The following is a 17,294-nucleotide window of genomic DNA, read 5'->3' on the forward strand; positions in this document are numbered from 1 at the left end:
CATATCGACATGTCTTTCCAAGGGTAAAAGGTACCAATTTAATATCGCCCAAATCACCCTCTATTTCTAACGTAGCTTGGCGACAAATCAAAAGTCAACAGCGTATCTGTGTTTTAATATCGCCCAAATCACTCTCTATTTCTAACGTAACTTGGCGACAAATCAAAAGTCAACAGCGTCTCTGTGTTTTTAGAGCATTTAGATGGACTCAGGTATAAGTTTGCTTAAAGTTGCTCTAACATAAAAACTAATTTCATACTGTTGACCACTGCTCCAGTGGCCTAAGTTGTTACAGCGTCCGCCTGAGATACAGGAGGTCGCGTGTGCGAACCCCGGCCGAGTCATAACAAAGACTTCTAAAAATGGTACTAACAGCTGCCTCGCTTGGCGCTCAGCATTAGGAGGTTAGTGTTAGGAATGGCAGGCCTGGTGTCAGGATAATGTGACTGGGTGGGACATCATGCTACATGTTTGCGGCAAGATGCCCCCAGTGTAAGACATCACTCTAAGTTGCCACACTGCAGACATGTTAGCGAAATGAATGAAAAAGTGTTAATGCTACGTTAAAAATCCCAATCACACACACACACACACACACTTACATACGTGCCTGCCAACACGTTTACCTGTCTAAAAGGGAGTATTTTAGCCATTCTGAATTATATAAACAATTTTTGTTGACAAGGAAGAAGTGCAATCGAGTCGAGTAGTAAATACTTTACGTATATATTGAAGTGCTTGTTATGAATGTCATCTACAATTGGGGCTGATAATAGTAGTCATATATGATTGGTTTAGTCCTTATGATTGGTTTAGTCAAGTTACCAAGGTCAGTATCGACTGTACGCTTTGAAAACAGTCAATGCCTTGGTAAGAATTTATAACCCTTCGAGCGATCATTAAACCTGCAAAGAAGAAAAGAGTCGAGACATAACTGAAACATTTGGAGGAAAACGATGTTGAAAACAATATATGTGTAAATCTTCGAAATATAAAGGACGTTAACTAATGAAAATGTGTGTAAGTATCATTTTTTTAACAAAAAACATTGATTCAACATTGTATATACATCAGTATAATATACATGCTTGTCCATGCAATTACCTTTATCAAAACTTTTCTATCTATCCGTCTGCCCACCTACGTGGCTACCGACCTCTGCGCGACTGCGTTTTGCTTGGCTTACCTTTGTGTTACACGGCACAGCCACGCGATAATGAAGTTTATTTCAGCGCCGAGGCAAATGAAATAAATTGTCTTGCTCGGGAAAACAAGACTGTTTTTGGACAATGCTGATGCAGTAGATGGATTAGAATACGTCCCCACTGATGCATACATACATACATACATACATACCTGCATACATACATACATACATACATACATATGTTATCCATTCCCAATTGTGTGTATATATATATATATATATATATATATATATATATATATATATATATATATATATATATTTGTATATTGCGTTGTATTAGTAAAGAAAACAAGGACGGATTATTCATTTTAAGGCAAGCTTACTATTTATGAACATATAATAAGCCTATCGGTCTTTTTGTTGTCGTTTTTTATTGTTTTGGGACGGGGCTTGGAGATCTCAGTAAAACATTTGCTCTGTATTGATGTTTTTTTTTTTACTATCGAAACTCTAAGTGTACACACAACAATGTATACAGTCACACACGTACACACATTGTATGTCTGCATATATATATATATATATATATATATATATATATATATATATATATATATATATATATATATATATATAATAATAATAATAATAATAATAATAACAATAATAATAATGAGGACTTTGTATAGCGCCTAATCTTTAGAAGTTCTAAGCGCTTTACAACATTAGACAACACCTATAAGATCAAAGAAACATATAATGATATGATTACAAAAACAAACACCATGAAATTAGAAAACATTAAATAAAACATGCTGAGAATATTTAATGTAGGAAACAGTATTAAGTCTTTAAGTTTGTTCTTGCAGTCGAAATAAGTGAGTTTTGAGAGCCCTCTTGAATGTGATCACTGTGTCTTTGTGTCTAAGTTCAGTGGGCAATTCATTCCACGTTGCTGGGCCCTGGTATGCAAAAGAACGCTGTCCATATGACTTTGTTTTCATACTTGGAATAATGAGCATACGTTTGTCAGAAGAGGAGCGTAAGTATCTTGCTGGTATCTACACATGGGTGAGGTCGGATAGGTATGTTGGACTATAGTCTGACAGTGAAACGTAGCACAGAGAACAAATTTTGTGTTTGATTCTGGATCGAATGGATAGCCAGTGTAGGGTACAGAGTAGCGGGGAGGTGTGCTCTGATCGTGGTACTCTAAGTATGATCCGAGCAGCTGTGTTTTGAACTTTTTGAAGTTTCTGGAGCAGATATTGAGATGAACCAGACAGAATTGAGTTACAATAGTCCAGTCTTGAAAGTACTAATGAACACACAAGTGTTTTAGTGGCATCAACTGAAAGATATTTGCGAATTGAGCTGATGCGTCTCAGCTCAAGATATGCAGCCTTGCATATGTTCATGACATGTTGGTGCAATGTGAGAGTACTGTCCAGAGTAACACCTAGGTACTGATTGTGTGAATTTAGTGTTGGTGTTGCTGACATTTATTGTTTGAGGTAAAGGATGTGAATAAGAAAGTCTTTGTGTTGTGATCAGAATGGCGCCAGCTTTATCATCATTCATCTGCATCTTGTTACATGTCATGCATGATTTCACATCAGAAATGCACCTGTCTACACCTTGGATGGTAGCATCAACTTCAGTTGGGTGGCTCGATTTGCATATTTGGGTGTCATCCGCGTACAATTGGTGAGACACTGGATGATGACCTATGACACTTGAGAGCAACTGAGTGTACAGAACGAAGACAACAGGTCCAAGAACAGACCACTGTGGAACACCACAACATAGATCAACTGGGCTGGTGTGTATTCCATTTGCAGATACAATTGTGTCCTGTTGACCAAGTAGGACGTGAACCACAGTAAGGCTGTATCATGAATGCCAAGTACATGCTGGAGACGGTGAAGTAATATATCATGGTCTATTGTGTCAAATGCTGCAGACAAATCAAGGAGGGTGAGGGCTGTAATCTTTCCGCTATCCAACGCAGAGAGAATGTCATTAACTTCTTTTAGAAGAGTAGTTTCAGTATTGTGGCAAGGGCGTTATGCAGATTGTACATTGCTAAAAAGACTGTTTGAATTTAGATGCGATACAAGCTGGGATAGAACAACCTTTTCTAAGATTTTTTTTATGAATGGGGGATTAGAAACTGGTCAGTAGTTCTTTAAATCGCTATGGTCTAGTGTTGGTTTCTTCAGCAGAGGCTTTACAATGGCAGTTTTGAAAAATGATGGGAATTGCCCAGATGAGAGAGAGGTATTAATAACATCAGTTAGTGAAGGCAATACTGGATCTATGCACTCAGGCAGCAGTGATGTTGGAATTGGATCAAGTTCACATGACTTTGATGCACTCTTCATCAGGATTGTACGTACGTATCCATAGAGACAGGTTCAAATGCTGCTAATGGTTGTCGCTCAAATTCTGTATCCCAACTGTATGGTGACGACGAGTCAATTGAAATTATGGTGTCAAGCTTATCTCTACTGGTTTGTACTTTGTCACGGAAGAAATTTGCAAACATGTCCGGAAGGTCGACTGGAGAGAAGGTAGTTGGAAGTGGTGTAGATTTGTTCTTTGACATTAGCTTGTTAGTAATCTCGAAGAGCTCTTTGCAGCTGGAACTTTCCATGATCTTAGTAGTATAGTGGGCTGATTTCGCTGCATGGACTATGTGACATTCTTCTTAGTGGCTTCATAGATTTGCTTATGAATAGTGAGTCTGATGGAAAGCCTGAGCCTCTCAGCTTTACGGCGGTCTCTTTTAGCAGTGCGAAGCTGGTCCCTAACGCTGCTATACCATGGAGAACACTTTCGAATTGATACTCTCCACTTGGTAGCTGGTGGATGTTTGTCAAGCAATGAACGGAGGCAGTTATCGAGTTGTTCTGCGGTAGGAGGTAAGCAAGTTGTTGGGTTAGCTTGGATGTCGTGCATTAGTTTGGTTCTATTTATCATACGGAAGTTTCTCTTAGTAGCAGATAAAGGTGGAGGGTTAAGGACTGATACGTCAAGAAGGCATATAATGCAGAGGTGATCTGATGCAAGGTCATGGGATACCAGGGAGGACCGTAGAATGTTATCATCAGGTCTATGAAGAATCCAGTCTAAAATGTGACCATGTTTATGGGTAGGTTGGTTAACTGATTGTTTGAGGTTGCAAACATTACTGGAATGTATGAGTTTTGATGTATTTGGGTTACCAGGACAGTCAAAGTGAAAGTTGAAATCTCCAAGAATAATCAGGTTGCCACGTATCGAATTTCCATAGTCCAGGAGATTCGGAAACTGCTTCAAAAACAGAGAGTCAGCCAGCTTGTTTTTTCTACTAGGAGGAGGGCGGTATAGGCAGAAAAAATGGACTGACCTTTGCTCCAGTGTGAGCGTGGTTTGGACTAATTCAAACGATGTGTGGTCGAAATTGAATGTTGTGGTGTGGTTAAGACGTTTTATCATGGAGGTCTTTGTGATGACAACAATTCCACCTCCGCGAGAATTACGGGGGAACGACTTGATGGAGTAACCAGTGGGTGTTAGATCCACACACTTGGGCTCATCGCCTGATGTTTTTAGCCATGTATATATATATATATATATATATATATATATATATATATATATATATATATATATATATATATATATATATATTAAAAAAAAAAACATGACATTTAAAGTGTTGGTATAAAGCAAATCGATATACCAATACTATTGGTATATCAAACTGTGATCTGCCTATGGCGCAATAATACGAATATATAAACATTCTTTCAACTACAGGTATTTAGATAAATGATGAATTTCTACTCATTCATTAATCAGACATGACATATGAAAGTAACGAAAAGAGTATTAATAGTCCCTGTTTTCTAAATGAACTTAAAATGGTACACAATTTCATCGGAATCCTTTTTCTTTTCCATTCCCCTTTTCCCTCTCCTGCGTAAGGGACAAAAAAAAGCAAAAATCTGGAGTGAGATAGGAAAACGTATGGCGCTGGGGGAAAACATTAAAACTGAACTTGTACCAAGTAAGGTGTCACCCGAAGTTTGACCCCTCCCCCCATCCCTGTACACATGCGTACTTTTCTACACACCCCACTTGCGTACGTACTCTTGACGCACCCTCCCCCCCAATTCAATAGAACGGCCTATATTTAATCCACGCAGAAACGATCAAGGATTAATAATATTAACTTGTTTAATAAAACAGATAGTCCACCCACGTTGAATGTCTGGCTGCATCAAAGAAATAAGCTGTGTAACTTTAAAATGTTTGTCTAGTGTCCGCTAAATTCAAACGCCGACTGAACCCAGTCAAACAAGTTACGTATTATACAAATTATTATCGAGGTTTCACCCCACCCTCCGTCTCCTATTCGGACGTACATTATGAGAAAACCAATCCCCACATACCACAGCGTATGCATTTGCCCCCCCTCCCCCCGTACTAAATGGACGGCCCTAGCCTACAGTAATCTGGTTCGTCGTAACGGTATGTTTACGCTTTCCTTGGGATCTATCTACAGTGTTCATAATAGTTGCAATCGCCAGTCGACACGAGAGAGAGAGAGAGAGAGAGAGAGAGAATTTTACAGTCTTTAGAAATGTTCATTAAAGCAGAATAATGACTTAGACGAACTGTCAATATATTAAAATATTTTAATTACCTCTTGCTGGTTCGTCATTTCGCTTAGTTTCTATTACACGCTAATTTCCATATGCCAGTACTTGAATACCTGACAGATCAGGCTCAATGTACGAGAGGCTAACCGTGTATATAGTGCACTACTTTCTTGATAAAAACCATAAGTGTGTCTTATATTGATTTAATAAATGTGAATAAAAATAGAAACTCAAAAAGAATGCAATCAACTTATCAATTTGCATATGTGATTGTGAACAACAAGAAAAATCGTAGAACTATATTTTGTAGCGGGTTCACGCTTTTCAACATCTACTTAGAGCGCATCATGAGCGAAGCCCTGGAAAACCACTGTGGGACAGTCAGCATTGGAGGGCGTAACACCACCAACCTCCGCTTTGCAGACGACATTGATGGGCTGGCAGGCGAAGACGAGCTTGCCATCTTAGTGAAGAACCTGGATGAAACATCTTCCAGATTTGACATGGAGATAAGCGCTGAGAAGACAAAGCTGATGACAAATAGTGGCAAACAAATCTCTGCCAAGATTAAAGTGACAGGACATGAACTGGAAACAGTGAGCCAGTTCAAATATCGTGGTTCCATAATCACCGAAGACGGATCAAGAGCAGAAATTTTGTCAAGAGCAGCACAAACAATGGCAGCTATGTCAAAGCTAAGACCCATCCGGAGAGACAAGACTATCTGTCTGAAAACTAAAATCAGACTATTGCGAGCTCTAGTCATCTCAGTCTTTTTGTACTCATGTGAGGCCTGGACCCGGACAGCAGAATTACAACGAAGAATCCAGTCACTTGAAATGAGATGCTACAGAACCATCCTTGGCATCTCTTACATGGACCACATCACAAACGAAGAAGTGCGTAACACCATCAGGCGCGAAGTAGGCCAATATGAGGACCTCCTCAACACCGTCAAAAAGAGAAAGATGATATGGTATGGCCATGTCACTAGAGCCAACAGTCTATCCACAACAGTCCTGCAGGGCAGCGTCCAGGGTGGCAGAAGGAGAGGTAGACAGATAAAAAAGTGGACTGACAACATCACATAATGGACCAGGAAAAGTTTTGCGGAGACACAGGCATTGGCACATGATAGAGACAAGTGGAGGGAACTGGTCAGATGTTCACCAGCACAGTGCCTCGACGACCACACTATATCATGAGACTGATGATGATGATACTTGCAGGGACGTGAGGAGTTCATTCACTCGATCAACACAAAGTTAACCAGGAGCATTTCGTAACTCCATTCAAAGTACAAATATGTGTATTTGTATGTGATATAAATAAAATATATGTATAGAATGTACATTGTATCAATGATATACCACTCGTTGTATAAATTTATTATTAAAAGGAAACTTGTCATCCTCGTTTCCTTTTAATGAAAAATTTATACATCTCGTGGTATATCATTGATACAGCGTACATTGTTATATATATATATATATATATATATATATATATATATATATATATATATATATATATATATATATATATATATATCCAACAATGGCCTTAGTGGTTAAAGCGTCCGCCTCGGATCTGGTTAGAGAATCCGTCTCGGATGTGAGAGGTCGCGGGTTAGAACCCCGGACGATTCTTACTAAAGACTTCTTAAAAGCTACTAGCAGCTGCCTCGCTTGGAGCTTAACATTAGGAGGTTAGACCTGACTATAAACCGCCACACTGTCTTAATCATATCGATATGACTGAAAACTTGTTAAAACTACGTTAAAAATCCAAAACACACACACACCAACCAAAAGGGTCGCTGATGAATCAAAAATATGATTACAAGTGCGGGACAAGTGCAGGACACGTCCAGGATTTTCTTCCACGTGAGGCCTTCTTGGAGAACATGGGGAAAACTGGTACATGCCAACAATACCGATTACCTTGCAGATACTCGGGTTGGATTTGTTAAGAACTGAATCATGGCGCTGTTGAACAAAGTACATTATTCCTTGAACGGAAAGGAAATCAAAACTAAAACGACATCGTTGAAATTGTGATAACTATTACCGGACTCGCCAGATACAACTATGATGATACCGAGTCTGCCGGCCCTTCTATGATGTTTTACAAGACTCTTCTTCTCACACAGATCATAAACCGTGTGCAATGACGAAACCTCAGAATTTTGCAGACAACGTTGACGCAGATGTAGGAGACATGATCCTTAACGCCAACCCATATTTTTATCTTGTTTTTGTTTTGAGGTTTTCTTTTGCTATTCCCCTCAGTCAAATATCTGGGTTTTATCGTGATGGTCGCAAGTTATTTTCGATGCAAACATACAGTCATGTTGATACGTAAAAGCACCAACAACGATGCAGTTTGACGTGATGCAGGTGCCGCTATTTGCAAAGTTGAGTTGTCAACATTAACACTGTAACTAAATGCGCAAGTGTGTCAACGCAGTCCTTTCTCGCACTCACACCGACGCACACACAAGAAATGGTATTTACTGAGTTTAAGTTGCAATTAAGTACCCAGCATTGGTCTTAGCAAACCAAAACTATCGTTCGTGGCATTTCAAAATAGGGTGTGAGAAAAAACAAACAAAGCCAGATTGCCATGATGTTTGACAAACATGAAGTGCATGAGGTTTCTTTGCGGTTAAACGGAAATTTTGCCTAACTTTGGCGACAATCAGGTCGCAAGTTCAGACCACAGGCTATGATTGTGCCTTGACCGACATCAAAACGTTGACACGGGTCTACATATTTCCCAGCGCGACTTTCATACGCTGTACCCGATTTATTTAAATTGTTTGCACTGAAACACATGTAGTTGTTTAACCAGTCTGTGGTCCAAATATACTTTCATGCACATGGAGGTGGGTCCATTTCCGCCAAAGTTCTACTCACCGCTCCCCGTCACATGTGGTTACAGATGCAAACCTGTAATTCTCTAAGTGTCTAGTGTTGAGAGAAATAGGTGGTAGAATGAGTGTCCTTGAGGCGCCTATGAGAAATTCATAAAATAGTAATTAGACCTGTTATGTTTTCAGAAATAGTGTACTATCACAGAAATACATTTTGTCTCGGCCCAAAACAACGTGCAGGAAAATAAGCGGAATACGAATCGATAGCGGGGCCACAATGTAGCTTTCTCAAGCAAGGTTTACTTGAAATATTCTCCTGTGGTTGACCCAAACACAACTTAATCACCTTCTGAAGCAAAGCAACAGAACATTTCTGAGACATTAAAGTCAGATGTGGTTCAAATGCAATCGACCGAAGGAATATTTCCATTCTTAGCGTTCATTCCAGCACTGTTATCAGCGGATGTTCCAACGGTTGAAATGGCAGCTTTATTACGGGCAATAGGAACTCCGTTCGAATGGATTCTATAAAAGGTGATTGGAGATTTCACAGAGTGTCGTAAGCAAAATGAAATGAAAAAGGTCTTCGATTACCCACTTGGCTTCAAGAGCAGACTTGGGGTCAAGGTATTTGGTTGTGGCCTTGCCGTTGATATGTCCATTGACCTATTTTGATTTAACCGACAGACAAAGTCAGTCAAGAATTTCTTAGCTGTCTTTATGCAAGACGAACGTGCATCGAAGATTTCCAGCAAGTGTGAAGCATGCATCATCAACCTGGATTGAAAAAGATGACCTAGAACGCATTTGCTTGGATATAAGGAATCGCCCCGACATCTTTTATATTTTGACTCGCACGAACTTGCACCACCACTTGAAGTTGTTGATTATTTAACCGAAGACGGTAGACAACAACCGCTGTTTTACTCAGCTCTTCCTATTGCAAACTTGACAAGATGATTACTAATGCTGTCATCTTGTTGTTAAAGCGTTGGATGCACTCGAGCATTCACCAAACCCGTAACACTTATTGGAGTTTAGTCTTCATAGTATTAAAAATACCTATTGGTGTTAACGAACGCACAACCAGATGGTGACGCGGTCCCAATGTGGATCTAAGCAGGTTTGCCACCAAAACAGATTTGGCTGAGTTTAACAGCAAGGTAGCTGCTGACGTTGACCCGGGCAAGATTGTGCTTTTTGAAGATCGAACTGGAAAATTACGAACATGCAACGTACACATTGAAGATGTTATTTTAAAGTTGTGAGGTGGTGTGGCACAAAATCTGGCTCAAGTTAATGAAATCAGGGGAATCAGAGACTCTCGTGTGTCGGTTTCGTTTATCAAGGACTATGTCGACACACAGTTTCGAAAGGTAGAAAGCCTGTCAATGAAGTGAGTGAAGGGAAACCGAATTCGACGAATGCAACAACCCGTATGTTATACTGCTGAGGGGATGAAACTATACGTGAATGTAAAATTCGGGGAGCGATTATTTGATATCAAGGTCATGACTGGCAAAATCAGATTGTCAGAAAATCGTAATATGTTTTATGATGGCGCATAATGGTATATACAGACAGGAGGAGCAGTAACTTCTGTAAATATCGCTGGGCTTCAACGCAGTAGTGACATTATACTTGTTACTGATAGATATGGATACTATTTCTTTATCATGTACGAGTACACTATTCTTGGAAAATCTTAACGCTGAAACTAAAATATTGAAATCCAGGGTTTCTTTATTTAAGTCAGACTCAATGACGAGTCATCAGGATCGGTTAGGCTCAATACAACCGACAAAATTGAGATACATAGGACAAATGTGTGGGATGAAGTAGTGTTATTAACCAAATTTTGGTGTTTGTATTTCAGGTTGGATTTATTATTATTATTGTTATTATCATTATTATTATTATTATTATTATTATTATTATTATTATTATTATTATTATTATTATTTAAGTGATGGATTCTGACCGCGGTGATGAGGTTTTGGAATTTGACGACGGGTTATTATCGGATGACCACTGAGAGTGATAGTGACTTTGTTACACATGATCAGGACCGGCCTTAGGCCGATTTGACCGATTTGGCTCAATCGGGCCCCGCGTGTTAGTAATTTTTAAAAATATATCTAAAGAGAAAATAATTTTAAAGTGATGGAAGAAAATTGTAAGTTCAATATCATAAAAAAAAAACTTGTTTTAAAGTTTATTCCCAAATGTCGTGCTGACAGGTGGCCCCTCGTGTTTACCCGGGAGGGGTGGGGGTGCGTGTCGCCAAAATGATCCATAACTGGCTCCGCGTTTGCTAAGGCCGGTGCTGCATATGATGATGCATATCTGCTTCAAACTTATGGCATTCAAACACCCTCGTATACACTGACATATCATCTTGTTAAGGGACAGATAGAAGTCAATAGCTGGGACTAACCTGATGTACCAATACCAATTAAAAGCCACTTTTATCATCGCTGCATTAACGCAGGAAAATGCTCAGTCATAGAATGCACAGGCAGGCGTATAACAAAAAAAATCCCACAAGGGCTGTTTCTACAAGGACGAAGTGAAAATCACCTGCAAATCCATACCGGTGTATCTGATTCTAATTATGTTAAACTCAACCAAGAAGTGAAAAGTCTAGACTGTTGTTCTACAGTGACGCAGTTGTCTGTGTAACAGTTTTTGTTAGGGTGAAGAAGAGAACGATATTTTCTAGAACCATCTAATGGAGTAACTGATTTATTTTCTATATAAAGGTGCTGCATAACCCCTAAAAGTACACTCGCAGGAGATTGAATAAAATATTTCCTCAGGCAGCGATTTTCTATAACACTGGTCAACAGTGAAATCATTACTGACTTGAAAAGGCCCTAATCTGTAGTATTTTGGTGTGCCGAACACGAATATAACCGTGAAAAATTTGTATTGGCTCTCGTTTTGAAGATATTCATATACCTCATTTTCTATGTTTCACTGTGTAAATTTCTCCAGTAGGACTGCAGCAACATCCGGAATAATGATGTAACATTGCATAATACCATCATGCTCACATCATCCACAGTTGATTGCATCATTTTCTGATGCAATGCAATACTAATGCCATGCGGCTGCTGAAGTAAGTTGACGTCAGCAGTGTACTATACATGTGTAGGCCTATTATACTAATGCCAGGCGGCTGCTGAAGCTGACGTAAGCAGTGTACTATATAAAGCCCAATCAGATAGGTTCAGCATTTAAAATATTTTAGACGTTGTGCGAGACAGTTCAAGCTACTGTTACATAAAACTTATTATTTTATCCATTTACGTACAATAAAGAACAGTAATGCCTCGAAAGTGTGTTAATATTGCGGACAATTTTTGCTATATTTGTGGGGAAGTGACATTTGCCAACCAGAAGAAAAGTATCAATTCTCAAGTGAAGAAGGCATATCATCTTTACTTCGGATGCAAGGTTGGTGACCAAGACAAGCCTTGGGCTCCGCATATATGCTGTGCTACATGTACAACACAGCTTTCACAGTGGTTGAATTGCAAAAGGTCATCAATGCCGTTTGCAGTCCCAATGGTGTGGAGAGAGCCAAGCAACCACCTAAATGACTGTTACTTCTGCTTGGTTCCTCCTCTTTCCGGCGGAATAACGAAGCGAAAGAAGTCGAGAATAGTCTACCCAAACATTCCGTCTGCATTGAGACCAGTTCCACATGGTGAGGGACTTCCTATTCCAGAACCTCCAGCAGAATATTCTCTTGATTCATCTGACGAAGACAAAGGTGAGTCGACCTGTTCTTCTCCTGGTCCATCAGCATGCAGTGATCCAGATTTTCACTGTGGTGCATCATCAACCCCACACAGAATAACACAGGAAGAACTAAATGACCTGATTCGTGATTTGGACTTATCAAAGAACAAGGCAGAATTGCTAGGATCAAGACTCCAACAATGGAATCTTCTAGAAGAAGATGTCACAATTACTGCATATCGAAAGCGCCACCAGCAATTGGAGCCTTTCTTCAGAAAGGAAAGTAATCTGATATTCTGTTCCGATATTGAGGGCCTCATGAATGCTTTAAAAATCACTCATGACCCACAAGAATGGAGACTATTTGTGGACTCTTCGAAACTGAGTCTCAAGGCTGTGCTTTTGCACAATGGAAACATTCTTCCATCTATTCCAGTAGCGTATGCTGTCCACATGAAAGAGACATACGATAACTTAAGGCAGCTACTGAATTCCATTGAGTATAACAAGTACAGCTGGCACCTCTGTGGTGATTTGAAGGTAGTTGCCCTTTTAATGGGACTGCAGCAAGGATATACAAAATACATGTGTTTCTTATGCGAGTGGGATAGCCGAGCAAGGGAAATGCACTACACGAGGAAGGAATGGACTCACAGGCAGAATGTAGCCATTGGAGAGAAGAATATCCAACACCCAGCTCTGGTTGAGGCTCAGAAAATCTTGCTACCACCCCTTCACATCAAACTAGGTTTGATGAAGAACTTCGTGAAAGCCATTGACCGGACTTTGCCAGCATTCCGATACCTGCATGAAAAATTCCCTCGACTCAGCGAAGCAAAGATTAAAGAGGGAGTTTTTGTGGGTCCTCAGATTCGAGAGCTTTTCAAAGATGACCGGTTCAACAACTTGCTGGAAGGTGACGCGAAACAAGCATGGAATGCTTTTCGCCTAGTTTCTACAAACTTCCTCGGAAATGTTAGGGCAGAAAACTATAAGGAACTAGTAGAAGACATGTTGATGAAGTATAAGAAACTTGGCTGCAATATGTCTCTAAAGATTCACTTCCTTCATTCCCATTTGGATTTCTTTCCTAGCAACTGTGGTATTGTTAGTGATGAACACGGCGAACGTTTTCATCAAGATATCGCAACAATGGAACAAAGATACCAGGGAAAATGGTCCACTACAATGCTGGCTGACTACTGCTGGACACTCCTCAGAGATGCTCCCGAACAGCTGTACAAGAGACAGGCGAAGAAATCTAAGATGTAGTCAATGACTTGATTTTTTATAGGTAGGCTATTACAGTTGACCTTTTACTATTGGAATGCATTTCGTTATGTAAACATTAATTTCTTGCAGATTACAAAAAAACTAGAGCCAATTTTGCAATTTGACTGTCATATTCGTGTTCAGCACATAAAAATTGATAAGAATTGACTAATTTTATTTCAGTAACATGACTTTTGTAAAAATTTGTTGTCCAGTGTAATTGTATGACAGTTGTACCAGAAAAGAAAAAGAATAATTGGTTAGAAGAGCGTGTGCGTGTCGCACCTGGAGAAGACGAGTCTGGACAGTGCCTGCCGGTCGAGAAAATATACGTCGCGATCCTATTATTAATATAAAAAAGCTATGAGAAACTCTCAATATTACCTGAGCGAGAAAATAATCGAAAGGGGATAACAGCTGCGAGATGAAATCGCCAAGAGAACCTAGCTTCTCGTGAAATACAAGTCCATGTTTGTGGTCGTGGATCCTATTTACGGAATGGCAGCCACAGTGGGTATAAATGTGGCTGGAATTACGACTACGGTAATTAGTATAGGCACACCAATCGGAATTGTTATTGGAGCAATATCGGTAGTAACTGGAAGCACTTGCAAAATAATCTCGTCACGGCTGCATTCGCGAATACGTGACTGTTAAGAACTTCTCGCGGCGGCACAAAACAGTCTTTTGAATAAGCTCCACTTGATGGTTATTGAGGAGACAATAATTAGCATTAGCTGAGTTCGACATTGTGCTGGAGGACATGGAAAACCACCGACAACTCCGACGGAACCGGGTATAGTTGATTTATTGTCAGCGAAAATCGAGTAAATGTTTGCTAGTGTATTTATGATTGGTTCCATAATCATTATTCGTATGATTTCACAATCGAGTCATTGAGTATTATGATAATAGTTGTTTTGTTGATTACTGATCAAGGTTAAAATCTTCTACCCCATGTAACTTTCCTCTTGCGAGGGTACCTGTGATAACACTCACGCTTGAGCATGTAACTTTCCTCTTGAGAGGGTACCTGTGATTAACACTCACACTTGAGCATGTAACTTTCCTCTTGCGAGGGTACCTGTGATTAACACTCACGCTTGAGCATGTAACTTTCCTCTTGAGAGGGTACCTGTGATTAACACTCACACTTGAGCATGTAACTTTCCTCTTGCGAGGGTACATGTGATTAACACTCACGCTTGAGCATGTAACTTTCCTCTTGCGAGGGTACCTGTGATTAACACTCACACTTGAGCATGTGCTAGCGATATGGGGAGAAATCATGGGGTGGGTGAGGTCTAAAGATGTGACATAGATCATTAAAAATTCCAAACTGCCATTGCTATTATACTACAGCTTTAATCCATAATGTACGTGCGATTTACTGGATATTAAATTAAACAATTTGTCTAGATAAATACGAATCTTTATCACGTTTTGTTTATAACAGAAAAATACAATTTTTGTAACTAATGTAAACGTTTTATTTCCTTTTCTGTATGTTAAACTAGAACTGAGCATTCCAAGACCAGTCTGTTTGCTCATACAACCATCATAACGTCCAGCTATATCAACAAATTGTCCCACGGCACACTTTACTCATTTATGACATTCCTCCATGGACGATAATGTCAGAAATTAATAAAATGTGGTGGAGAATAACTTGTTGGTTTACGCACTATAGCCTGTAGGTAAATTAACTCCTTATTTGTTGACTTTCTGGCCACTGGTCTATCTTAAGTACCGATATATGTATATAATCAAAGATACCTATTACTGACCTGTCATCTTTACCTTTAGTGTAAATATCAAATGGTACTGGTGGTGGCAACTTTTAGATTATCCGACCAGCAACAGTTGACGACGACAATACAAGTAGACGGCAAGGACACGGCAATGGTGATGCTATGGAGTAAACACAACGATGGTGGTAGTGATAATAATGAATAAAAAATATATTATGCATACACGCATGCGCATTATAACTGAGTCCAAGAAAAGGCCGTAGCAAACGTGGGGCTCGATTTGGATCATTTTAGCGATCCACGCCCACCCCCCCTCCGATTTACTAGCGGGGCCTACTGTGACCATGGCATTTGGAAATAAACTTTTAAACAAAATTTTATATGAAATTAAACTTAAAATATTTTTTCCATCGCTTTAAAATTACTTTTCTCTGTAGATATATTTTTTAAAATTACTAACGCGTGGGGTCCCCGTGAGCCAAATCGGTCCAATCGGCCAAAGGCCGGCCGGGGTGAAAGCCAAACGTCAAAGAGACGAGCCCGTCGTAGTCATGACATATGGTCAAGGGGAGGGGCATGCTCACACAATCCGATGGTGGTGATTTAAAATTTGGTGGGTTTGTTTGATTGAAGTAAATATTTAAGAAAACACACACACACACACACACACACGTGAACCTTCCGTACTTGTCATGCGAAGTCCGTGAAGGGCGGAGAACCACGAACGTTCTCACGGAAAACGCCGAATATGTCCGATAGGAACGGGAAGGTTTTGTGAAGCAGCAGCCATTTTGTCTTCACGTAATGTAGTAATGCACACGGCCCTAACTTGATGACTCCAGTTAAACGGCTAGACCACGTGAAGCTACAACAGATTAATAGTGAATGTGTACAGTAAGTGGTATTTCGTCAATATGCAGTTATTTTAATGCATACTTACAAAATAATAATGTATTTCACAGGGTTGCACATTGTTTTGTTGAACTGTATGATCTACTCGAGAGACACGATTGTGATGTGTGATTATTTCTACAATCAGATGGGGAAACCCTAAGGGTATCAGCAAGACCATTGATATACATGTATAATAACCGACTTAGTACGACATGGGTATTTTTATGTTTTCAGTATCTTATAAATTATTTTGCTCTCGTCTATAATGGATTCTCTAAAAACCGAAGATATACTGTAGTCTATGTGCAGATTTCCACACACACATACGTTTCAACTTTAGCTGTTATTTCTTAGACACTGATTGGTTACTACAGAAACACTAAAAATGTTCAATCATTTGTAACTTATATACAGGTTTGTATGACACTATTGTTTCCAGCTGCAAGAATATAGGTCAAGTGAATTTGTCATTAATTTAATTAGATGAACAGGTTTGCTATCATGACTCTAATACAGTTTTTTGTAGTAGAGTTGATTTCTGGCAGACATATAGTCTAAGTATGTAATGCAATTATTTAATTAGATTACTTAGATTATTATAGTTGTTTTTGCAAATTAGTTTACTATCGTATACTCAGTAGCATATTAGTATAATTTAATGTTCCACTATTGAGAAACATTTGGAAGGCTTTTCAACAAAAATTAAATGCTAAGAATTGTTTTTTAAGTTTGTCAGAAATTATGTTATTGAAAGATGAAGTAAATATATAATACAATGTTGGCATATAGTTTTGGTGCTTTTGTACTTTCATTCTGTTGATATATTTTGATTAGCCATTTGTCATACCTGTCAGGTCCAGTACGAATGATGTCGTTACTTGAATTGTGCTATATGTAGGAAAAATGTAAATAATTCATATAAACGTTCACTTTGCATTTGTATCATTATGCAAACG

At 39.2% G+C, this 17,294-nt stretch overlaps 1 protein-coding gene across 3 annotated transcripts in view; it reads left to right on the forward strand.

Moving 5' to 3' along the window:
* Positions 1 to 775: 775 nt before the first annotated feature.
* Positions 776 to 17,294, forward strand: part of LOC149792089 (metal cation symporter ZIP14-like) — a 58,665-nt gene continuing 42,146 nt past the window's right edge. The window contains exon 1 of one of the 3 annotated variants that reach the window (XM_089970604.1): positions 776 to 1,020. In XM_089970604.1, coding sequence (XP_089826730.1) covers positions 1,009 to 1,020 — 12 coding nt within the window. In that variant the 5' untranslated portion in view covers positions 776 to 1,008. Of the gene's footprint in view, positions 1,021 to 16,218; positions 16,339 to 17,294 lie in introns of those variants that run through there. The other 2 variants (XM_089970602.1, XM_089970603.1) reach the window with 2 other exon arrangements.

This window comes from Sinohyriopsis cumingii, chromosome 9 (assembly GCF_028554795.1).
Source record: "Sinohyriopsis cumingii isolate HCF-2022 chromosome 9, ASM2855479v2, whole genome shotgun sequence".
Taxonomy (NCBI): Eukaryota; Metazoa; Mollusca; class Bivalvia; order Unionida; family Unionidae; genus Sinohyriopsis; species Sinohyriopsis cumingii.